Source organism: Hippoglossus hippoglossus, chromosome 24 (genome assembly GCF_009819705.1).
Source record: "Hippoglossus hippoglossus isolate fHipHip1 chromosome 24, fHipHip1.pri, whole genome shotgun sequence".
Taxonomy (NCBI): Eukaryota; Metazoa; Chordata; class Actinopteri; order Pleuronectiformes; family Pleuronectidae; genus Hippoglossus; species Hippoglossus hippoglossus.
In genome coordinates this window covers 14,014,844-14,041,386 of record NC_047174.1, presented here as the reverse complement: position 1 = coordinate 14,041,386, position 26,543 = coordinate 14,014,844, and the positions used below count along the sequence as shown (strand labels likewise).

The 26,543-nt window shown below is 43.9% G+C and overlaps 1 protein-coding gene across 4 annotated transcripts in view; it reads right to left on the bottom strand.

Moving 5' to 3' along the window:
* Nucleotides 1–26,543, bottom strand: part of LOC117758140 (kelch-like protein 29) — a 226,329-nt gene that overhangs the window by 133,064 nt on the left and 66,722 nt on the right. For all 4 annotated transcript variants that reach the window (XM_034579550.1, XM_034579549.1, XM_034579548.1 and 1 more), the window contains one exon: nucleotides 17,806–18,117. In XM_034579550.1, coding sequence (XP_034435441.1) covers nucleotides 17,806–18,078 — 273 coding nt within the window. In that variant the 5' untranslated portion in view covers nucleotides 18,079–18,117. The remainder of the gene's footprint in view (nucleotides 1–17,805; nucleotides 18,118–26,543) is intronic.

Genomic DNA, 26,543 nt, shown 5'->3' with positions numbered 1-26,543 from the left:
TGTCCGACAGCCGGCACTTGTGGACAGAACTGATGAATCATGATTTAAATCAGCAAATGTAATTCAAAGAATCACAGATGGTTTATTCAACTGCACTTATTCATTTTTAACCTTGTCTACCGGTGAACAAAGACACACCCTAATTACACAGTTTTTATTCCCCTGAGAGAAGACACACACACACACACACACACACACACACACACACAAACCTACATTGCTCTGCGTAAAAATGTTTCATCTCCGAGATGCCAAACAAAATTTGCAGTACCAAGAAATTCACCCTCATTTTCAATCATCTTTATTGTGAGATCACAAAGGCTGAGATAATAATGAAGTCGATTTTCAATTGGCTTGTTCCAGACTTTCTGTGATTTAATGTGATGCAGCCTTGACTGCCCTTCAAGAACAAATTAGAAAATGCTTGCAAAGACTTTTCATGACTGAGTGCGAGTCAACAAACAGTCTAACTAAAGAGCAGAATATACACTGAGCTCTTTGAGTTTCTTGGGAAAGAGAAACGCAGCATATATTTTCCGTCCAAGTGGTTGAAATAATTGAGATTTTGTCTGGCAAGTGAACAAGTACTAGACTGTGAAAGTGAGACGTCTCTTTGGAGCTGAGATTTACATTTCTTATCAAAACTGTGAGCGATGAATCATGACGTGCTAGATCTAATAGTTTGAGGGGGTCTTGGTGTTAATGGACATGATCTTGTCAAATACAGAATGCCTTCAATATGCATTGTCTTCATTTCCAGGTCACTGGCAGCAAAGTCATTTAAGACACAGGCTGGGGGTGTGCAGATTAGCATATCAGTCAGGTCGCTTTATTTTGCACTATATACATTATTTACATTTCAATTTCTGACACAAGGTTCATCCATCCATTAGTTATACCGCTTATCCTTTGAGGGTCATGGTGAGGCTGACTGATGACACTGACTGAGAGGCAGGGTACACCCTGGACAGGCTGTCTGTCAAACACAGGGCTGAACCACTCACATTAAGTGAAATTTATACCTATTTTACACGAAAATTTGCGAGTATATGTGGGGTTTTAAATGCGGGTAAACCCACTAAAAAAGGCGTTTGACTCCTTTCTCATTGCCAGTAAAGGAGTTTGCCTTTCTGTTCCTTATACTGCGGTGCGCCATGTTCGATGTCCAAATGCGCCGGAGGCTGAGCACGTAGTGACCCGGGTGTCACTGCAATCAGAGCAGGAGTAAATTAAAACCCATGTCTACCGCAGAGTCACCTGACCCGGGAGTGAATACCGATTGAATCCATTCTCATTGCAGACAAAAGCCAGATATTAGTGGGCGTCAGTGGGTTTTTTGACCAGTGGAAAAGAGGCTTTAGAGTCACCAGTTACGGTAAAGCCTTTGGACTGTTGGAAGAAGCTGGAGAACATGCAAACTCCAAACATCAAGGCCCTGACAACACTTTTCTGTCTCCTTGTTTATGGTCCCTTCAACTGAAATGAAATGCTATGCTAATTACATTTTTTCCATATTTGTTTTATGAGTGTTCTGCTCTTCATTGTGCGAGGACTCACGGTGACATTAAGCGTAAACAGGGAGAAGACATGACATCACTAGAAGGCTGGTCATAGATCTGCAACATTTAAACAGCACTGCAAAAAGAAACAAGCCTGCAATAAATCCTGACCCTAAAAATAACACATACAAGTGCTGTATATACCAACTGTGTGCCTGGCTCACATTTGACAATATTTATTGCTCCCTCAGATGCACAGCACTTCCCATAATGCCTCATGATGAAATGGTTCCAACTTCAATCTGACCTTGAGAGTGTTCTCTTTATGCGCTGTACTGACATGCAGCACGTCATCAGGAGACACTCAAGATGTGGTGAGACTGTGCAAACAGGCCCCTTGAAATCAGCTTCTTAATTGAGATGGCAGCTGGAGAATATCCAACAACAACAAAAACAACCTCCACACACGGGCAACGGCTGTGTTTTGCGAGACAGAGGCATCCGCGTTTTTTTTTTTTTTTTTTCAGAGCAAAATGGAAATATGATCCAAACTGGGCTGACATTTAGGCTATAGCTCAGAGTAATAGCACCTGTAATGGATCAAATGAAAAGGGGATCTCGTAATGGACCGGGGGGGGTGAGCAGGCAGCGGTACAACAATCATACCTTACATTATCATTTGTGTCGAGTCACGACACACACACACACCCACACACACACACACTCCCTTTCTGTCTAAATGACAGGCAATGACAGACAGTACCTCTTGGCACGGAGGGCGGAGAACAAGACTGAATCGGTCCGCCAAGCCCACTGGCACCCGGACAGCGGTGCATCTTAAACAAGTCCCAGACAAACACGAGCAGCGCCCCGTACTCTTCTGCCGCAGGCGTCGAGGATGAGAGGCAGGAACGCACAAGACGCTCGCACACCTGTACAGCAATTTAAGTCATAATCACGCCCCGGTACGTAAAGAAGTGCTCCACTCAAGCACCAAGCAATTATAAAGTAATTACTTCATTTAATAAAGCTGTTACACCGACAATGATTGATTACAGTGAAATTAGTTTACTTTAGTTTGGAGGAAATCACTTTATAGATGATGTCACCAAGTCTGAGAGAATCAAACTTAAGTGAAACCGGGAAAACTTCAAATTTTAGGTGGACGATGATCCAGAGAAGTGTCAGGAGTGCGACAATGCATTGGCCAAGTAGTGGATTACTTGAAAAATGTATTCTATTACACCCTACTGATCTCAGATTACTTGCTTCAAATCATCAACCAGGAGTGTAATCCAGCAGATTAATCAAATTTAGTAATCATAATCTAATTGCTTTCAATTACTTTTGGATTGCTTTGCCTCCAGACTCAGTAAAATATTATGTTGAACAGACAATTTATTCCATTCCAATTTGCAGGCTAATTTGAATAGGGATATTATCCTCCTCTTCAAATATTATCAACTGTTATTTCCCAGAAGTATCTAATCTGATTACGGCTGCAATATCGTTGGCAGTGCTGTTATGAGAGCACAAATTACGAAGGATTGCAAACTGTGTGGCCTTTTGTTGTTCCTCGGAAGATGAGCCGCGTTTCTGTGCATTTTGTGGCGGCCGAGACTTTGGAAACGTGTGTACGGGATCAGGAGGGACTTAAAGCTGGAGGTAACTCTGTGAGCCTGCTGTTGATTTCCGCAGCGGGGATTGCGGAGGCTGCACTGGAGCAACACACAGGATTGGAAAATTGATGCCGAAGCAGTCGAGAGTTGTCTGATGTAAACCTTAAATCCGATTGGCAAGAAGCGGCCGTATTCACAGCATCAAATCTCATAACCTGTTTTTACAGAACTATATCTACAGGAAGTCTCAGCTATTCATTGTACTTTCGCCCGTTTATGGGATGTTTTAGTGTCTTTTATGGAAACGCATTGGTAGAATTTCTCTATAAGATGCAGTAACTGTCCCCACAGCCCAGATTAATTGTTTCAATAGTCTCCAAATACACTGCTCTTTCTTAAAGATACTTCATCATCGTCGTGAATGCCTCACAGCAAGAACGTCCTGTGGGTGTCTGGGTGTTTTAGCCCAGGTACCGACTGGCGACCTGTCCAGGGTCTACTACACCGAGGGCAAACACATGAATGGATGAATGGATCGTTGGATGTTCTGATACTATAAGCTTGAAATCAATAAAGTATTCCCTCGCAAGTGTTGTAATTCTGTGGTACCTTGAATATTTCCATTACGTGCTACTTTCTACTTCCACTCAACTACAATTTAGAATGAGATATTATAATTCCAATGCAGTCACTTGATTCTAGTTTACACATGCAGAATTTGTGTCTGTGGGTTTTGGCCCAGGTATCCACTTGTGACATTTGCAGGGTGTACTCCACCTTTCACCTACTGTCAGCTGGGATTGGCTCTAGCTAAGAATAATAAGCGGTAGAATAAGAGGTATAGATAATGGATGGATGGATATTGAATACATTCTTTTGATTCTAGATTAAAGATGCAGAATCTGTGTCTGTGTGTCTTGTCCTTGGGGTCCTGCACAGAGGGCGAATAGATAAATGGATGGGTTATACGATTATTAACTTGAAAACAATGAAATATTGTTAATAGGCTGCAAGTATCATCTGCCAAACCAATATTTTTTTTTTTTTCCTTTCCTTGGTGTAAAGTACATTGAATTGAGTTATGTACCTATTGATAATTCTGAAGGAAATTCCAATTGGCTACATTTCAGATGGACATATTTAACTTTTCTTTTTACAACCCAGCAACTATTTTACGGCTGTTCCTACATAATACTAAATTCATTGTGTCCATTACATATAATTGACGTAATAGATTAAACACTAGTTTCCAAATCTTTGTGATAGATTCCTTACAACAAGCCAGTGTCTACTCCCCTTCATCCCCATGTGAGATGTCTGAGTGGTTGAGTTCCACCAAATGTGGCGATTAAACAGAATAAATGTCTTTGTGACAAACAGCACAACAATAGCAACAGTGTCAGCATCTCTTTGCATTCGGCTTTAATACCAGCAACGTTAAGCTGTCGCTGCTTGTAAATTATTCATCACATCAACCATTGTAATCTGATGAGTGTGATGCCATGTCATGAAAAGCGTTACTCTAAACTCCGCACGCCACTAAACACTTCAACTGTGCAGCAATGGTGCTAAAATGGGGGCACATGCAACGAGTCGCAGCTACTTAACTGCGTAAAGACGAAAAAGAAAGCGTTGACATGACGCACACGGTGGTTGTGGTTATGGCGGACGAGTACGTTGCAGGGTGATGATGCGTGGAGCTCCTAATGAGAAACAACGAGCTCCCAGTAATCGGTTAGCCTGAGTTAAGGTCAAACCACAACTGCTGCATGATTGAGTCACCCCCAAAGTCCCTATTAGAATTTGCATTTAAAACATCTATTATTTATGTGTGTATTGTTAAAATAGCCGGCTGTAGATCCCCTGAGTGCAGAGCACGGGCAAGGCCCACAGCAACTGGACCACAATGCTCGAGATCGACAATCGAGTAATGGACGGAGAGAAATGGAGGAATAATGAGAGGCAGATAAAAAGTTGTCTGGAGTCCAGGAAAAGCGTCCATCATAATGAGGACCTTATTAAATTCAAGAAAAGAAATTACAAAGAACAAAATGACTCCATGCAACTTAATGTCATACAAACTATTTTGTACGACAGAGGAAATTATTTTTTTTCTGTTACGCATGATGGATTGTGAATATATGAACATAAGAATATTCAAACACTAAGACACTAAGTGTGATTGCCGTGTAGGGATTAGGACTGTAATCACAATTTGACAAAGACTGACAAAATAATCCACCCTCAATAAATACAGATAAAAGGAAAACACAAATTCAACCGAATATATCGAGTTTTGATTAAGAAATTACTTATATTATATGGACATATATTTTAACGTAAAGAATAAACATGAATGCATATTTTCTGTGTATCGTTTATTCTGTAAAATAAAACTAATCCCATGAAACTTGAATTCGTAACCTTTGCCATCATTTGTCTACTTTACAGATATTTGATCATAAACGGTTTTAATTGGTTATTTGATGTTATGGTTTCATTTCTGGATATTGGGAGGAAGTGAAGACATGTCATACATCTTCATAAGCAGTTTATGGGTCAGACATTTCACCTTAAAAAAAAATCATGATAGGTTTAGAGAAGCAGTCAAAGGATCAATAAATCCATAAGGCTCATAGAGGTTGTGAATAACTAGGAGGTTTCATGACAATCCCTGCAATAGCTGTTGAGATATTTCAGTCTGAATCACAAGCAAACGTCATGCTCTCAAACCTCAAGTTGTGTGTTCTTCAACTAAGGCGTTGGAGCTAAACAAAACATGGCCAAGATCCCTCCCAGATATCAGCTCAGGAGGAGTGGAGAGTAAAAGTCAATTGGCTAATGATTTTGTTTCCAAGGATGTTCAAGCAGGCTCTCTTAAGCCTTGCTTATTGTCTCCTCTGTGCACCCAACTGAAAACCGTACCAAGTCAAGCAAAGAAATTTCAAAGCGAGTGCTGTCAATGTCTATTTACAGTCAAGCAAAGTGCGGGCACTCTTGGCCCACCTACTCCAAATCACAACGAGACAGTAAATGTTTCAGTTTCAGCCTGAGGAAGCATCTGCCAGGAACAACTCTTTCTGTAGTCAGATTAATTGCAGGAACAAAAATAACCAGGGCGGCATCACATGAGAAAGACCCTTGAGTGTCCCGCATAGCTGATGCTGAGAGCGCCACGAGGTGTCAGATGTGGCAGACGGAGATGTATTGTTTACCTGTGTAACTTAAAGCGCTACTCTGTCTGCCCCCTTGCTGATATCTGATATTCCTCACGACACGGCTGATGCTTTAAAAGCCCCGCATTCACCATCACCTTTCGTATGGAGTTAACCTTAAGGTGGCAGCACTTTGAATGTCAACCCCCCCCCCCCACCCCCTCCACACGTGGACCTTTTTAAATGCCATTGCTCTTTATTCTGCGGTGTTGGAACAGGACAGACAAAGAGATGGAGGGAGGAAGAGAGGGATGGAGAGATGGAGGGGTTGGCAGTTATGTTTTTTCTTTCTGCCCATAAAATGACATACAATCAGCTTGGCTCAGCAGGGGGTTCATTTAACACTTGAAGGGGAGTATCGGGGGAATAATATACTAAGTGTGGGTCTTTTGAACGACTTTAGAGCCGAGCTGCTTGTTTAATGATGTGCTCAATTATATAGATGGATGAATGGCAGCCTTGAACTAGAAGAGCAGAGTGTCCTTTTGGGTTCACTGAAATTCTGTCTACTGTAAAAGAAAAGTACCCTCTAAAATATGCAGCAGGTAGTTTTACAGAGCAGCCTGAACATGATACGTGTTGAGACTGGAGAAGCCACATTAGTCCTGTGTGATATTAACATCTACACTGCAGTTTTCTATTGTCTATTGGAGCCAAAATGGCTGATTTGAACTAAACCTGAAGTCCAAATTATCTCAGACAATCATCAACTCTATTGTGTGGTTGAAAGGTGTCAGTAAAAACTTTTCACTAGTCTTCTGAAGCTGTTTTATGACATGAATTTCGGGAAATTTCCGGAAAATTGAGTCTGGAACTTTCCCCATTCACATATGAAGAACACAGCAGGAGATGGTCTCGGTGCGACACGTCCACAACAACCGGAAAATGTCCAGAACAATCAGGCGAGCAGCAGCGTTTGGGGGCGTGCAGGAGGCAGGATGACGAACAAATCTTGCAGCGTTTTTTTTTTTATATATCAACAACATCTGCCTTTATCGCCAAAAGCTCTCAAATCCTGTTGTCTTTCCAAGTTGACATCTTCGTCTTCTGTGCATACCACACCTCTTTTCCATCCTGAGATATTTCCAGTTCCACGTCCATCACTTGTGACGTCATCAACACGCCCACTTGCTTGCTGTGAATTGTCTGGATATTCTCATGCTGAATTTCTGTATTGGCTCATTCGGACATTTCCTGTAGATTTTACAAGGGGGGCGGGCAGGAAAAAGGCCGGAGCAACTGACTCAGACGTTTGCGTTCTCACATACAGAGCCTCCGGAAAATGTACGGACGTCAGTGCATGCCTGAAAGCTGCTTTAGTGACAAAAAAGCAGCTGTGCAAATCTAAGAAACAGTCTTTTCACCAGAACATCAGTTCTGCCAAAATATGACTGTGTAAGCTATTCCTGAGCTTTTATAAGGGTGACAGCTGAGAGAGAAAGCAGTGCATTTAGTCATAATAATTACTGTTCAGAACAGTAAGCTTAAGGATGGGGAATGGAGACGATGACTCTGCTGCAGGAGTAGTTTGAGAAGTTTCTATGAGTGTCTTAAACAGCTTTTACTTTGAAAACTTGCCATAATTAAAAACCAGTGACTGCTGGGAAGCTGGGAACAAAATACAAATCTATTTCAGACCAACAGAGGGTGAATGTGTGATAATCACAGGATTCATTTGTGTATCAAATCCCCCTTTTGTCAGAGACCTTTCACCCTGTGATGAGGAAAATGGAGGAGTGAAGTTGCAGCGGCGGCCACGGTGACGAATGATAATGGCAAATGTAAGATGGCAGCCACTTCAAATTGCCAGGGGATTGACACTGACCCCATGACACTTTGGCGAATCGAGAAAAACTGACAACCTCCCACACGCTGTGAAGTGCAACGCGCCTGACGAGAGCCTTGTGTGTCTCTGTTTGTTGTTCAGCGGCACTCCCCCCTTTACGATGTCATGAGATTTGCTGCGAGCATTTCCGAGTCTTGAAGAGATGAGGACCCGGAGTCAAGCGTCATTTGTGATCCCTTGGTGTCCTGTAACAGCTGTCTCCAGCATCAGAGCATGCGGTTGCCGCTATCCCATATTACATCTCTGCCACTCAGCGCCAACGGATCAGCAATCCAATTTCACACAAGCGCGCTCAGAGGGGAGGCTACGCTGACGCAGGGATGAGGATCTATGCTTCAGCAAAGACGAGCAGTTGTTTGAAGAGGCTGGAGGCGCGGTGGTCAGTGGGAGGGAAGATTTGCCAAAGAATTAGACTGAAATAGTAATGGAAGTGTGATTGGGGGGGGGGGAGATAAAAAAGCAAGAGTGATAAAGTTGGGTAGGGGGTTTCTATGACTGTTACTTTCATCAGCCGAGCCGCCGCAGAGAACAGAATGAGCTCCTGCTTTTTTCCGAATCATATCTGAGCACAAGGAGACAAAGCGACAGCGAGCACTGGAGACAGACAGAACCTCCGAGATGAGTCTGCACTTTGCAAACACGCCGCTGTTTGTGTAGTGACGTCCGACGCGCCGGATTCTGCTCAGCCAAAGAGCAGCGAGACAATGATCTCTTGTGTTCTGCTGCTGGGAGAGCAGATGTACAGTATTGGATGACAACAGACTCCTCAGCCCTTTCAGCATCACGCACTCATATTGCACAGTCACTGTGACATTAATAGAGAAGAGGCCCGCATCTCATCTTTCACAAAAGCAGAGAGAGTATTGGATCTGATATTCAATGACTGGTTATTAGATTGAGCCATCAGGCCGTCAGTTTGGAGCCAGACTCATAAGACAGCTGGTGAGCTGAGGATCCTGCTTTTCCGTTCCCATCCCCGACGCAGCAACAAAAGGAAAGCAAGCCCCTACTGGACCACCCTCTTTTCTCCATCCAGAGCCATGTATGCTGCCTTTTGTACATCTCACTGTAACCAACACAAACCCACCACAAAGCTGGGGCACTAAAAGGGCGAACTATTTTGGGATATCCATGGTTTCCTGAACAATAACGTGTCTCTGCGGCCGGTTTTATTTTCTCCGAGAAGATTAAAATCCATGAGATGCATCTGAGGCAGAGAGAGAGGACTTGGCCAGGTTTGCAGACTTGTGATGGGAGAGACAGGTGGTTGGGATGAGTAAATGCGGAGCTCTGCAACTGGTACAAAAGGTCAGCTGGGATCCTGCCCCTATAGAAAAGGGAAGACAGACACAGAGGGACCCTGGAGAGGATATGAATTGGATGAAAGCTGTGGAACATCCTGTCACTGGGAGATTGACAAGACAAAGATAACACTCGCCTTCGCCCATTCTTTGACCTGCTGCATTATCATCCCACATCTGCCAACTGTTTCATTTCTGTAAAGATTTCTTTCTCCCCTTAAATTAAAACGACTGCCATCAATATTTTCAGTTGACAATAAAAGATGATGTTGTCCCGACTGTGTGATGAGGGTGTGAGATTTAATAATAAATCTGTCATCATATTCCTGACTCCTATTTTATAAAAAAAAAACGCTGACGACAAAAGTCTGGAGTCTGACAGTTCCCCTTTTTTTTTTCACAATGCTTTTGCCCTGACAGTTTGACACTTGTTACCTACATACGGCCTGGCATCCACACTACTCTGGAGTTTTACAGCCACTAAAATGGAGAAGTTTAGGCAGCTGCTGGCCCCGTTGTAGTTCGAAAACGCCGGGGCTGCGTTTTAGTCCGTTCGGTCGGAGACAGAGATGTTTGGAAATGATGACGTAGGCACAACAGCTCATTGATTGGGTCTTTTCGGTCAAGACGCGGCCTTCGCTGATCAGACAGGCTCCTATCACATGACCCGTTCTGGAAGAAAACAACCAGCATTAGCATCGGCTAGTAGTTTAGAATGTAACACGGATAATCACTTGACTTGACTTTGCTAACAGCTGTTGTGCACATAAGCCCTGTTCACGTGATATGTGTTTTTAAATCGTGTGGACGGGGATTAAGACTGATAAGGAGTCAAAACGCTTGCAGGGACAGAGATCTTTTTTATTTTGAAAAGGCCAATTTTAAACAAAAAAACGAGTAGTATGGATGTAGCCACCGTGTCACGACTGAGTTGTCTGTCTGTCTCTGAGTTGGTTCTGCTGTCTCTCTCTCTCTCTCGCTGTCTGTCTGTCCTGCTTTGTATCTCTGTCCTTGATTAGCAATCACTGCAGCGTTGCCTGGTCTGATTCCGAGTGGAAAAGCTTTAATTCTCCCCACATGGTGCCGAGACATCCAGACCCCAGTGCAATTGCTCCCGGTAAACATACAATCACTGCTGCCTTGTTAACACTCAAAACTTTCCATATATCATCTTGAGGAAAATCGCGGCTTAATCCGCTGCGTCGATCCCTTGAGGTCCACTGTTTCTTAATGACTCCGCTGTAGACGCCCGACGGTGGATTTGTTTGTCCGCAAACATCATGATGATGTTTGTGTTGAGAGAGAGAGAAGATTACAAAGAACTAATGCATGACTAATGGAAAGTAAAACAGCAGCGTAGGAAAACTGTGATGCTTAGTTCTTAAAGTGTCAGAGCAAATTAAAATCTGGTGCACACATTTAACTAGACAAGTCGTGAATTTATTCCCTCGGAAACAGCATGTACACACATGTATGGTGCCAGGAGTTAAAATCACGGTTTTCCCAGTGAGATGAGATCCACGCAGAAGGAGCAAAATGGAAGTGCCATTTCTAATAGTGGCACGTCTCATACTGGAGGGCAACTTTCTGCATATAGCCACTGAGGGCTGTTTTTATCCAAACTGACATTTCAAGTGGACGGACGCGGCGGAAAGAGCTGACAGGTTCGTCTCAGCTTGGTGTCAGACATGCTGACTTTTAGCGCTGAAACACCCCCCGACAGATGCATCACTTTACCACTTACAAAGAAAAGAAATATTCAACAGACCTCTGGCCCTACATATTTAAAATCGCATAACTGTTCAAACACTGAGAGTCAGCTAAAGAGACGCTTGACTCACGTACTGAAAATAAATAAATAAATAAAAAAGCCTCAGGTCTTACATGATGTGGCGCGTGGATAATGAATGAAAGCCGCCGCCGTGCATTTCTCATCAATCAATTTGAGTCTACTTCTGAGGAATTGTCTTCTAAGAGATGGATTCTGTGGCATTTTTCACTGCGCATGCAAACGGCACGCAGCGGGGTCTGCGATAGGACGACGACACGTACATTAGCAGCTAATAAATCAAATCCATGCAGCGGTGCGTGAGGATTGTTTACCTTTCTGCTCCTCAGAGAGAGATAAAGACACCACCGGGGAAAAAAACCTCCACCACCATAATTTAGTCAGTTTGAATCACAATTTGAGATAAAATGTCAACAAACATCTTTGATTCCTCGGTTATTTGTTGCTGTCAAGATTTGTGGCGAACTATAAAGATTCTGGATTATATAATGAAACAGGGTGCATCATCAATTTATGTCTATCAGGATAAGAAAAAGCAGATGGATGACTTTTATATCAAACTGCGAAGCGACCATTTTTCTTGCAGCCACATGTTTCGTGTTCTCGGCTTTCGTGACAAGCGAGCAGGGTTTTCTTTAGGACAGCACGGAGAGGACGCCTGCTTTGGAAAGTGTAAAATTCCATCACGTCTCCATGGTGGAGTTCCACTACTTGATAGAACAATCGTAATTTCCCCTCCTTATCTGGAGCCAATTCAAAAGCAAAGCTCACCTTCCACCATCACCACCACCCTGCCCCTGTCTCTGTTCTGTCTCCCTCCTCCAGCTTACCCCCCCCCCCCCCCCCTCCCCCAGCGTGCGCCTCCTTAAACTTTAATCATCTCATATTCAATACCTTTCACAGCGACTCGTCACAAGGTTATGCCACTTTTCAAAAAAAGACTCCTTCCCCTTTTAGCCTCGCCCTCAATAAAGATTCAGTGATTTCACAATCCTCCAGTCTGTTCATTACCAGGCAACCAGAGAGGTGTTCATGTGACGAGTTTTTTTTTTTTTTCTTGATACAGATCTTAAACAGAAAAAAAGCCTATGTGATGCACACACACCAATACTATTACTACAGGTCCCTTACAAATGCTGAATGTTTCGATGCTGGGCAGAATCTACTTCATCGTAATTTCTTCGCCTTGTCACTCATGTTTCTAGAAAAATGACACCAGTGCCTCAAACTGGTTGAAGAAAAAAAAACTCCCTGAGACGAAGTATTTTCTTTTCTTTTTGTGAGTTTTCTTTCTTTCAGTTTTTTTGATTGAGTCAGAGTGAGGCCCTGACACCTGCTGTTCTCTGGATACCACGTTGTGTTGGCCACAGCATGGGGTCGGCTTGAATCAATTGGCGAGCTGACTTGGTGGAAATCAATGACCAGCAAGACACAATGTGTGATTTTGTTTCAAGTCTAGCTCTATTGATTGGTGCTGCCAGAACTCTGGATTTTCTTTTTCACTTACCTGAACTATAATGACAACTTACAGCAAATACCAGCTTTCAATAGAGACCTTTTCAAACACGTGACGAGTACAGAAACACCGTGCTTTCAAATTTTCACATAATCATTGCTCTTAAAGAGTTTGGCAGTAGAGCAACAAACCTTTTTTTTTGTTTGACTCATTGCTAGGTGGAGCGATCACACATGGGATACTGGCATCTTTCACAATAAAAGTTGTATGGCAAATAAGCCAGTAAAAAGATATGGATGTATAGTGCTGATTTTTCCGTGGAGACGTGCTCAGCCGAACAGAACGATTCTGTGTCGCTGAGGAAAACCACTTAAATGGACTGCCAGCAGCAGGTATTACAGTGAATCATTTTCAGATGAAGATCAAGCAGCAGGAGCAGCTATCCTACCTGCAGCTGCAGCAACACTCGTACTTGAGGATGGATTTTAAAGAATTAAAAATAGAGATGTCAAAACATTAAGTTGATCCATCTTCATTGTTTATCAAGACGTTAGCTTATGGGACACATATGAGACCCTATGCTCGTACAGTAAAATTAATGAAACTAGTGCATTGCACATTGTAAACCTCTATTGCAGGTCTGTTAAGCTCAATCACAGACACAAGTTCACAACTTATCAGAGTAGAAGCTATGTAATTCTGCTCGATATAACATGCAGCAATACAACGGACGTTGCGCTTTTACTTTGTAGACGAATTGCTAAAGTCGAAGTGATTTTACCAATGTTGTTGCCATGACGGAGATCAGCGCCCGTGAATTTTTGTGTCAGTGTGATATGCGATAAAAAATGATTAGTTAATAGGATCATCGAAATGTTTTTGAGACAGTGCAGTGAAAAGAAGGTTGAAAAAAATCAATCTGAAACAATAAGACTTGCCCATGAGAAAGACTCAATCTTCTTATGGTCAGACTAGTTTCACAAACATATTCTCATATACAACGCGTTCAACTGACTTTTTTCATTTTTCAGCAAGAAAACTGTCAAACAACTACAAAATGCGAAAGGGTAATCTGCAGAAAAACTTTAAATCCATCACATTGAACTCTAAAGATCCCCTCATTGCATCGCAGCGCTGCCGCTATCTGACCAGAATAACACAGGTCCCGAAGAACGCCGACTTACTTAGAGTTAGCTTCCAACAACATTTGACTAATGAGATGCCTACAGGCTAAACAAATAGCTCATTCCGCTGACTTGAGACTGCTCCATAGATCACAGACCAGCAAAGTCTACCAGCAAATTTCATTGAACGAGATGAATAATATGCAGTGTTTCCGGAGTAAACAGCAAAAAAGGATATGGGAAGAAAGGATATTATCTTGATGCACTTTTCATATCAATAACGACTTATTCTTTTAATATAACCACTGGCTCCTGCATTTGTGTTCAATAGGCACTGAGTAAAGAAATAAAAAGTCCAGCACTGCTTCTATTAAATATCAGGGGAGGATGGATTAACATTTTCATATGAAGGGATCAGGGACCCATGCAAGGAAATCCACGTCTCAGTGGGCTATCTGTGGGAGGACACTTTCTGAGCAATGTTTTAGCACAGAGAAACTCCAGCTCTGGCCAATGTTTAAACCCTATAAAATCCTGACAAACACTAATGAACAGGCCGGAACATTAGTATGCGAAACTAGCTGAGCATAGCCGTTTCACAGCCGTTTTCCTTTGTCAGGAGGTGAATGGACACAACTCAAAAGGTGTCAAATAAAAAGGTGGCTTCTGATTTTAATGAGCAGGTTGAAAACACTGAGTGTAATGGTGTGTGGTTTGTAGATTGTATACAGCCAGGAACAAAACAAACAACAAAACAACAACCCAGTGTTAAAACCCAACCATTGGTGACAAAAAGCTGCCTGACGTGACTCGGGCACAAATCATGTTCTTCAGATGAGGCGATATGATAAAGTTGTATTCACATTACACAGCAAACAGCAATGAACAATCATGATAGACTACAAGTGACCAATACGAACAGTGGAAGAAAAACACAGATGACTGGCGAACTGTGTTGTTTCGTCATAAGTCATTTACCATGGAGGTTCAGTACAGCAGATGCGATGCAATGAAATGGCAAACTTTCTGAAAAATCGAATATAAAAGAAAACATATATCATTGTGATAACAGCTACCTTAAATGACAGAGATCATATTTGAGAAAAATCGACGTGTTGTTTGACTTTTGTCTTCGTTTTGAAGGTCTGGATTTCTTCCATGTCTGATCCACTAACATGGAGGAGGCGGGATTTTTGGCTCATACTGCAGTCAGCCACTAGGGGGACATCAAGACACTTTGGCTTCACTTTTGGGGAGCTGTCATGTTGCTTAGTTTTATATAAAGTTTATGGGTCAGACATTTCTTAATGCTGATAATGAACACACACCTCTACAGAACCAGGATGGTAAAAACCACATCATCCCACACTGATGACATTTTGTTTAATTCACAGCAGGTACTGACTGACCTAACATGAGCTTTCTTGGCTGGAAAGCCAGATTGAAAGTGGGGTTCATTTTTCTTGCAAACCCAACCAGCTAAGGAATCACTTAATTTGAAAGAACATTTAATTATCACCTAATAAAACTCAGAGTATCACATGAAAGAACGAGCCCTGTTCATCAGCAGGATACCGATATAGTTGTGGTAATATTACTAACGTGGATTAAGTGTGCACGGCAACTATAGATCCATGTCAACGGCACAAAAATTCATAAAAAATAATTATAGGCAGGGAACAAAGTGTAGCTCTATATCCGCTTTAGTCCACTGTTCCATGTGGTTAGCTTTACATCAGGATTCACAATATGGCCAGATGGTGCTTTGCAACTCTCAGCAGTTGTTATACACACACCCACACACATTTACACCTATATACACACATGTGCATGCCAAATACACACACCAACACCATCATGCCAACAATGTCGATACAACACACCTGTTCTGCACCCAGTTTTACTATTAAGCAACATCATTAGTTTATTTACAGTTTCAATACACTGTAATATGTTATATGTCACATACAGGAAGACCCACACACCCGTACATGTCTAGCTATTGGACAATGTGCCCACGAGGGCCACCGTGTTTATGAAGAGAATCTCCGAACAGTGGAGATCAATAACAGCCTGTCAGCTTTTTAGTGTAGCCATGGACAGAGCTGAGACAGAGGGACCACAGAGAGAGAGCTGCATCCGTCCATCAGACTCTTTGTGACCCCCAGCGGCTTTGATCGAAGATGACAAAAGAGAGAGGGAGCAACCGAGGACAGCACACAGCTTGGAAGGAGATAGAAAGACAGGCTACTGTGGCGTTGGCCGGCACTTGAGTTCTCTGCATCTTTTACGATGCAGTAATTAAAGCAGAGCCCAGACTCCGGGTATTTCCCTTTTTTAAATCTTTCTGGTCTCTGTTGCCTGCGATACAAAGGACTGTCAACGGCGAGACAAAGCAGAGAGGTAGATCCCCGAATAAGGCTCACAGAGTGGCATCTAGGGACGGATCTGCATAATATCTGCTGCTCACGCGCACACACAGTCCCACATATAGTGCACCTTTAAACAAATGTGCACTCACATGCAAGGCAAGGCACCTAATTGCTCTGGCAGCCATTGAATGATGACAATGGCCACAGTGGGAGTTGGCCCGACTTTGTCAGGATGTATGTAATTATTCAGCTGCACAAAAGCGGAGGGCAGATGTGGTGCCAGAGCAGATTTACTGTGTCTGTGGTCACTGAATGCAGCAGGGTATCTAATGATACAATTACAGGCTAAATTACCAGAGCATTGTTTACCTCTGCTCTTGGAGCGCAGGCCCCACTGAGAGACCAAGAAGGTGCTGAAGAAGGAGAAGGAAAAAAAAGAAAGAAACGCCAAGATGGATCCGCTAAGGTCCAAATTAAAGTAAATGATCTGATAGTGGGGAGGAGAGTTGAGAGAAGATGAATGGTCTCCATGGAGGCGGAGGCAGGGGAGAGGCTGGAAATGTCCAACTCTTTTTCTGGAAAAAGGCCCCTCTCTTTACACGCTGCTGACAGCCAGATAGCAAGCAAAGCCCTGGACGAGTGGGTAAACATGTGCACACACTCTCCACTACACCGCTCAGACATTTCCAAGCTGCACTGTTATGTATAAGGTCTAGGCATAAATGAGAAATGGCCAAATTAGGGATGAATACACAGAAGCTAAACTCAAAGGTTGCTATTTCTGTCACTTGAGGCCTCATTAAAAGATTGTGTTTTACATATTTTGGTATATAACATTAGATTGTTACTTCATGACCATGTGACACTTCAAATATTATTAATCCCTTCATTAGGAATTAGAGATTTGACCAGAAGGAACACATATTTATAAGAGAAATACGTTGTTAAAAAGGCTATCGTATAAACTTGTGTGTATCTATGGATGTGGACCTTTGTGTTTGCTTATTTGGAAAAGCACCACCTCTAACCATCAGTTCTGACTGCAGCACCCGGCTGAGCCTCTGTCAGAGGTCACGTACATAATGAAAGAGGAAATTACCAAGGAGGCAAAGGCACGACAAGTCTGCCATTTGGCACAGAGAGAAAAATGAAGATGGAGCAAAAATAGTTTGCCAGGAATGGGGCACTGGATGGGGAGAGTGTAGCAGAACTGGAGTGGGGATAAGGGTGAAGGGTGCAGGAGGCAGCACAGAGAGAGAGAGAGAGGGACGGAGGGAGAGTGGAGGGGCTTGAAGAGCTGGGACAGTTGAACCATGAAGACAGGCATACCAGGGAGTTGGACAGGGCAGAACCGTTTTGGAGAACTGGAAGCACACAAGAGAGAAGGAAGCTGGAAAGCTTCAAAAGCATGAAGAAAGTTGGAAAGTGTATCTGGCTGGGGAGTCTTCACAAATTTTAAAAGTTGACACAGGGACAGACAATGACTTGACAGAAACTTGACAGAGCAGGAGGAAGCACTCGGAGGTTTCCAAGACAAGTCAGAGGAAGCAGGTGTCCAGGCATTCATCTGGATGAGGCTCTTACCTTGGCCGACGCCGGAGCCACAGATCCTGCTGCCGCGATGCATCGCTTGACCGCTATGTCGCTGCTGGATGTTGTCACGGCAACTGTAGCCGGGATGGGGAGGAGAGAGGGAATCACTGGGAGGGGAAGGAGTCCCGGACGGTTGTTGCCATTGACGACGGCGGAGGCACAGCTATGATTGGCTCCTCCATTGTGGAGGCCAGAGGGACGGATGTCTCTCCGCTCCCAGGGTCCTCGGTAGTCCCGCTCGAAGCGGTGGTGGTGGCGTGACATCACTTCCTCTTCCTCTCAGAGGGAACCACGGGGGCAGGCCTGAGGGAAACGGAAAGAAAGGAGGTGTAGGTCAGATTTAAATATTTTTTTTCATTACATCTATGGAAATAGAAGTGAAACAGACACAAAGGCAGGGTTTTCAAAGACTGAAAAAAGACAATGAAAGAACGAGACACGGAGTGAACTGAGGAGAGAACATTTTCACACGAAGGTGTAAACGCTCGCAGCATCTGCTCATGCTGCACCTGACTGACATGAACACACCGCAGCTCATTTGTTGCCTCTAATTCCTATTCTCTGTCATTAATGAGGGCTGCGACAAGAGGGAGAGAAATGAGCTCTGCTGAGCAGGTCCGTAACAAACACCGTCAGTGCCAGCGCCGTGAGGAGCGAGATTTGTTACGCAGAGCCTCTCAGGTTCAACAACGAGAGGTTATAACAATACGGCCGAGCCAGGAGCAAACAGGTACACGGCTCAAGTCGAGTTGTCCCGAGTACAGCGCGCCAGTACCGTGACCTTGTGGTCAAAGCCCATTCATCTGAATAGATAAATACCCCCTGCAATTACAGCTCATCTCATACATCTAATGGCTGCTTAATTCAATCACACTGTCCTTGAAGTGCACTGGAGGGTTCCCCCCTTTTTCAAGTAGCTACAGCAGGCTGTGATAGAGGCAACAGTGCAGCTGGAATTACATCAGTATGGGGTATGGCACTTTTGTGTAGCATGAGCAGCGTATCACTCCATATTATATCATAAATCAAAGCGGTGCAGGATCTGAGTAGTGAAATCCATCACTGGGGGGGGGGGGGGGTTTGTAGTGCATTGTACTCCTCCTCACCAAAGGCACGTAACGCTCCCCGAGCCCTTGATAACAGATGAAATAAATAAATAACAACCTCAAAACCAGGTTCAGCAAGCCCCGTGCAAAATCCCCTGGTCCGCGAGGAAGAGAATGACAGCGGATGATAAGTCTTTATTCTGCACGCTGGGGTCTGTCACGCTGCTTCTTTTGACTCAGAGTGGAGCGATCGCCTTGAAATGCCGCGCTCCTCTGTGTGCGTGAGCGCTCAAAGCGTGAGCGTATAGTACTACTGAATGGCTGTGTATGCAAGTAGCGTTTTGGGCAGGATGCGATGAGAACGCACGTGCTCAAAACTCCGGCTTGGCGTGTGCAAGTTGAAAGGGTCACCGTGAAGCTTTGATGGCAGCGATGCACCCAGCCGCCTGTGGTGGGAGCACTGGCCCTACTGTATCTTTAGCTGCTGTGACCATCCCATTGTTTACTTTCTTTCTTCATTTCTATCTTCTGCACCCTTTCATTCTTTTACTTCATGCATTTTACTCCCTCTCTCTCTCTCTCAATCTTCCCCTTCATTTATTTCTCTCTTCGCACAGGGCCTGCTCTGTCCAAACACACGATGGAGCAGCTCCCACTCTGTCCACGGTGACCCCCCTTTTTAATAACCTCACATTTTCCAACAGAATAAGCCGGTATTATCTCTAAAAATATTCCATAGTTCATTGGAACAATGGCAGAGTAAGCGCCAAGAAATATTTTCTTATCTCCAGGGCCCCACACAACCTCACCTCACCCTACACCTGAGAAATAAGAGAGCAGCCAGAAAATCCTTGAAAAAACAGGAAGAGAAAAATAAATAAATAAAAGAACATTATCTTCAGTAATGTTAGAATTTGGGGCAGAGAACATTCCAATTCACAGTTCTCGACAATTTATTTTTATCAATCCTCTTCAGATGTCAAGCAAGTACCTGTCACCACCACTGCGCTTCCAAGTTTAGACAGTTTTGTGATTTACTGCAAAAACAGACTCGTTTTTTTTAGCCTTCCTTGTAAATCCTCAGGAACAAGGACACACTGGAAAACAAATCCATTAGATCATGCAGAAGAATATTTACGAGCGGCCACACAAGAGAGCGTTGTGGAGTAACCTTCAGTGTGGCGGCAGTATAAAGTTAAGCATGTGATATTTCCACAGGATATGTTTTGAATACAGGGTTTCATGGGTAGAGGTCAAGGGCATGTGTCATGAAAGAAAATAATACGTTTTAATTCATCTTTGCCCTCTCTTTTTTAGCAGTCTTTCTTATTTCTAATAAAGGAATAGGTGGATAAAGTCATAGGAGAGCAAATTAATTAATCTATAAAGGTTATACAAATACCTTGGGAAAGGCTTCTTTTATATTATTCTTATTATTCTCTTAATATTATATTTAGTTATCACTACCTCCAAAGAGGAGAAAAAAGTGAACAGATTTCCACAAAACCACTTATTAAAATGTATTTGTGGATCTCGATTAAAAAAAAAAAATCAATCAGGCACATTTGGGGAACTGATCTAGGAGTGTGAGAAATTTGGTGCAGGTTAAATGAATTTAAGGGGACTGTTGGGCTTTGTGCCATTTCAATTTGTAATGTTCTGATAATAAATCAGTTCATCCAACAGTTTATATACGACAGTGGCAGAGATGTATCACACAAATGCATCAATGGAAAAGACACAAATTTCGAAAGCCACATATCTGAAACACAACCACATCAAAAGTGAGTGACAATGGATGATAACAATATAAAAAGCAGAGTTACTTACAGCGGTCAAGTGAGCCGTCGTTTGTAAAAAAAAACAGGACAAACCGGTCACCGCCGAAAATGTGATGCCCTTCTATTTGAAGTGTTACAGTACAGGGGTGTTCTTCCATTTTGGTTGCTCCAAGCTACTGTACCGTAAGTCCTCAAAGAGACAAGCATCACATTTTAGGCAGTGACTGATTTGTCCTGGTTTTCACTTGACTCATACATCCATGACTGGACTATAGAATGTAGCTGCTCACTTCAGGTGTGGTTGTGTTTATGCCGTGTGGCTTTTGCGGTCGTGTCGTCACTTTTGCGTTTTCAGTTTGCGCTCGTGCGAGACATCTCCGCCACCATAATATACATATATCTTTGTATCTATGTAGAATGGATCTTTGTGGACTATGAAAGGGTTATTGGGTACATTTGCTATTGTCTATTATTTAAGCGCTAGAATAAAAGCAAATATAGTTTTATCCCTACATGGGTGATGGTGCTGTGCGGGCTTTAGTGTCTCTTGTGCCAGGTAATATGTGTGAATAGCTTTAGGAGCAGCGTGGTGCCAGTAAAACCTAGAGAAATCTGCTCTTTTTGGACGAAAACAAGCTGTTGACCGTGCTACACTGTGTAAGAACATGTATCTTCTAACATCATGAAACTGGAAATAGAATATTGTGAAGGGAATGAAATGGTATGATGTACAACTTGTGGAAGTGAGTCACCCTCCATGTTCTGAGCCAATTCTTTAAATAAACACACCCCTGTTTCCTGGATGTGTCAGTAGATTGGTTTATTCACAAGAAAAGTTGGGTTTAATTAAAAAAAACAAGTCCCAAACTAAGATGCTTTGCAGATTAAGTGGCCTTTGAACTTTGAATACTCCCACTATATGAAATATTTAATGAATGCAGTTAAGCTCTTTGATTTACACCACTACCCACAAGGGCCTGAAACACGCCAAGATATTTAAAAAGACAGCAAAATCTTACATCTCCAAACCACACGTCGCGGTACATCTCCCTTCATTTCATACTAAATATAAATGTGGGTTGTTGTAAGTAAGTGTATGCATATGACTAATGTTGTTGTTCTGCAGAGGAGCCTCTCACATCACCATGGTTCAAATTCTATCACTTACTTACCCGAGTGGCATTTTTACAATCTTGGTACTACATTTCAATATGCGCACAATCCTCAGAGTGAATTCCTGTCATCCTTTTTCCACTATGCATGTCAGCGTGTGCTGCGTAACCCGAGGCGAGCAACAGATCCCTGCAGAGCGGGTGTCATCGACTCAAATCCCACTACATTTATGGTCCTTTGTAAACACGTGGATTGCAGAGACTAATTACAAACACTAACATATCTGCAACTCCTTTAGAGTTGTGTGAGTGTGTGTGTGTGTGTGCACGTGTTGGCATATGATCTCATTTCACCTTGAGGCGGAGAGTGTGTTGTGTGTTTGTCAGGGGGAAAGTGCGAGGATGTGATAAAAGAAATCTCGCTATGAGGCGCCCGTGGAAACCCACACCCGAGACACCTGTGGACTCTGCCAGACCAGATAAACACTTAAATACATCACATCTCCAATGACACTTTGCTCGGCACTGCTGGCGCTCCAGGGAGAGGGTGCCAATAAAGATTTGCCCATTTTCTTTCACATCCAATGAAGTCACTGTCAGCGGCGGACGAGACAATGGTCTTTCAGAGGAGAGATGATAACCTTTGCTGCAAGGCTTGCATATATTAAGCCAGCCTATAAAAAAAAGAGCCCTTCCCGTTTTATAAGAAACTAATGACAGCATTTCAGTCATACCCTACAGCGATTAATGAGGCTCTTCAGCTCCCGCAATCCTGTCAGCATGTTAATAATCTCACCTGAAGGTATGACTTTCCCACACCAAATGCTATTTTCTGACTCCCACTTAAAATAACAGCTGATTACGGAGAATGCTTCCCAGAGAGAGATGAAAATCTAAACAAATGATTAAAATCGCTAATCCTCTGGAAGCCCCGATGCTAACAAAAAGACTCCAGCACGCACACGAGAGTGAGAAATACGATGTCAGCAATCAAACCTAATGAGCTGAGTGATGGGCTGACTGGCATCTCCATTGTGCTGTCAGTCACGTCATGAGTCTAAAAGCAGTCGGCCGCGGCGGAGGAAAGCGCGAGAGGGGCGGGTTTTGTTTTTTTTGACCCCCCCTTTCAAAAAGCGGCTGTTCTGTCGCTGCTGATGTGCCAGAATGTTCCGAATGCAAGAACACCCGAGACAGAAAAGTGAGATGTTGTGGGTGTGCACGTACGTGAGGGAGAGAGAGGTTCAGTTAAGCAGCAGGAGGAGAGGATTACGTGCGTGTGTGTGTGTGTGTGTGTGTGTGTGTGTGTGTGCGTGCCAGTGTCTGCATGTGCTACGAGGTCAATTGTAGCTGACACACTAATGACAGCAGTGCCATCACCATGGAGATGCCATGCGTGGTTCGCTCCCATATGGGGCGCACATCAGGAGTCTCCGATAACTTAACTTTCCCATCTGACACCGCGGTTAGGAGTCATTAGCCCAAATAAAAAGTTCTCTGGCAGGTGGGAATGTGAGACGCACACTGTAAAGAACAGCATCTGTCACTCAGAGGCGGCACGCAGCATGTCGGGTGTGTGTGACAGAGCAGTGTTAACAAAGCCATGTGGGAATACGCGGGGAGCTGCAGAGAGACGCGAGGAAAGAGGGAGCGGAACAGATGGACAGGACGTGGCAGCGATGGAGAGACAGCGAGCTGGTGTGAACGAGTGAGCAAATGAGACATAACAGCGGTAACGTGTGTGTGTGTCGGCTATGTAGCCTGAAATAGAGGGAAGGGTGTTAAGGATGGGATCAGGGCTGGGGTGGGACCAGGAGTTGTGTGTCATGGTTCTGTTCGGGGGTGTGATGTTTGCTCTGCTGGCACATTCTGCTGTGCGTTTAAAAGCTCCTGCTATTCCACCCGTGACAGATACTCCCCAAGAGGAAGGGCTCCATTTCCAATTTGTAGTAGAGTTTACTTATATTGACCCAGTGACAGCCCAGCTTTCACTTCTCTGACACACACACACACACACGCACACGCACACACGCACGCACGCAGGCAATCCCCCGCTATACTCATGGGTCTGTGCTAATGATCAATTCGTCCATCAGCAAGTTGCATGGTACAAGCGAGGGCCGGGGAGAAGAGCTATGCTGTAACTTTACCAGGACAAGATATTGCTGTAAATGAGAGGCCCCTGTGGGACGTGCACATAGATAACCTCTAATACACACACACTGCGGCAGTCACAGGTGCACATGCTTGCTCGCACACGCACGGTGCATATGCAGCAATACAGATGCACACTAGTAAATGTGCTGACAGTTCCTCCAGGACAACAGAGGTATTCATCCAGATATTTAAATAATGGGAGAGACTGTTGGTACAGGAATAGCCCGGAGCAACGCCAGCCTGAGACTGTGGCTTTTTAAATTCTCCTCCTCAGCTACACACCAGATGATGAAGACAGCGTCTCAATTTGGATGGTGCGCGTACAATGGCCATACATACAGGTAGAGCATACATAAACATGTGCATCTGCAGGAGCAAGAGAGTCGACAGCAATTAAGCAATGTGCAAGCACAATATAACTTTCTAAACTTTACTTAACTACACAGAATTAAAACTTTCTCTACTAACGCTTGCGCCACACTGGATGCGTCACTGAACGTCTTGCTTTTCATTTAGGCAGTCATCGGGTTATCGGGTTGGAGCAGCCACACTGTCCGCATGAGCCGTGGGTCTTCAGGTGTGGAACACATTTGTAAGACCCTTCGAAATGGGACAGTGTTGTCGCGCCGCCATGACACAATCGGTCTTCAAATGCAGCCTCTGAATTGAGACACAGCTTATCTGTGGAATATGTCAAAATCATGAATGTTTCACACTTCCTGTAGCTGTTTTAAAGTAAAAGCACGCCCGCTGTTCTCTGGATTGAATCCATTTATTGCTTTCAACAAGATTTGTATTGTGATTGTTGCAGGACCAGAATATGAACAGCCTCATACCTTAGATAGCTGGCATTTAGTGCTACTTTTATTAGAGGAAACAGGAGAACACTCCCTGTGTGAACGACAGACACAGCAGATCAGTGACGCAGGCATCACGCGCTGCACACGCACTTAGTGTGGCCCGGGCGTTTGAGATCTTCCTTTCCAAAGACACAGGAATGTGTTTTTTTCACTTTTGTAACGTATTGATTGATTAAGCAAACCGATCTGCCAGGAATGAACCTGGGTTTCCTGGGTATTTTTAGCTCTCTCTCTTTAAGGCATGATATAGAGGAAATCCTAATTGATGTTCCAGAGGAAGGAAAAAAACACACACACACACACACACAAACAACAGAGGGGAAGCTACAGGGAGAAGCAAAGACTGCAAAAGACAGGAGTTACTGTGTCTGTCTCATGAGCGGGGAAAGGGTTTGAGGTGTGTGTGTGTGTGGGGGGGGGGGGGGTTGCAGTGAGAAAGAAAGTAGTGTGATGTTCAGGGAGGCAAAGATGGATGCAGAATCCTAGTTGCATGGAAACCAACAAACCCATTGTTGGAGCTAATTCTTAGCAATAATGGGACCAATTAATCCCCGCTGTTTGAAGGGAATCAGCACTTAGCTACAATTCGTATGTCTCATTAGCAGCCTGAGTAGAATCCGAGGACACAGTGTCATCAGCGGTGCATCATAACACGTGAAATGTCTCAACACTGCAGCTCCGGACCCAGAAATAGCTTCTGTTTTGGCATATAGGCTGGTTTTAATTAAGCAGCTACTTTTACAGGACAACCGGGAAGCATTTGACGCGCAAATATACCTGAACCGCGGGATAATCACCAGTCACTCCGAGCAGATCTACAACTAATCTGAATCCAGCCCTAATCTTGTCTGCCCATTAGGATTTCCACCCAGGTCGCAGAGGCGATGATAGTGAGAGATGGCACTTTGTACATTAATCTGACACCTTGATGGATGAAACACTGGTGGGTGACATGCACACATTCTGCCGCAGACATACACGTCCCGATCATCTCCTCTTTGATAAAGCATGCAAGCAAAGGTCAACCCATTCAAAGCGGAAAAAGACAGGATGAGGCACAATAGGTATACAGAGGGAAGAGGAATGAAAAGAAACGGGAGGCAGAGGGTTATTTTTTCGTAGGATTAAGAAATATTGCATCTACCTGCACCACTGACAGCAAACTTCTCCTCAGTGTGCATCAGCACAATTCTTTTAGCATTAATAGGTCAAACTTTCTTCAAATCTGGGAAATAGCAGGTTATGTGTGCGCGCGCTTACTGCATGTGTGTTTTTGCGTTAATGCATGATGCAAGGGTTTCCAAGACGCCTGTAGATTGTAGTTTGAACACACAGGCTGTGGTTTTGCTTTTGCATGATGAAAACAGCACGTGCCCACCGTCATTTTTCCGTACAAAATATGCACGGCTCTCGCGCTGGGACCCCGTGCAGACAGAAATGACCACGGCGTGTTGAAATATTTCCGTGACCGATTTAGCAACACCCCGCCAGTGTTTGGTTGTCAGTTTCCCGGGCAAGTGATTAGCCTGAGGAACAGTGGCACCGCTACCTCCACCGCTGCACACCGCACGCCGCTGCTGAGTTAATTAAAACACTGACTTTCAACAAAACACCACATTATCAAGACGGCAAGACATGAAGCTGGAGAAAAGCCCTGGGGCTAGTGTGCACACTTTCCCATCCAGCCCTTCCACGTGCTCTTTCTAGTGGGTGTGGGAGCGTCAGATTTCCAGACGCCAATCTTGCAGTGTGTTTCTGCCTGTGTTCACGTGTGTG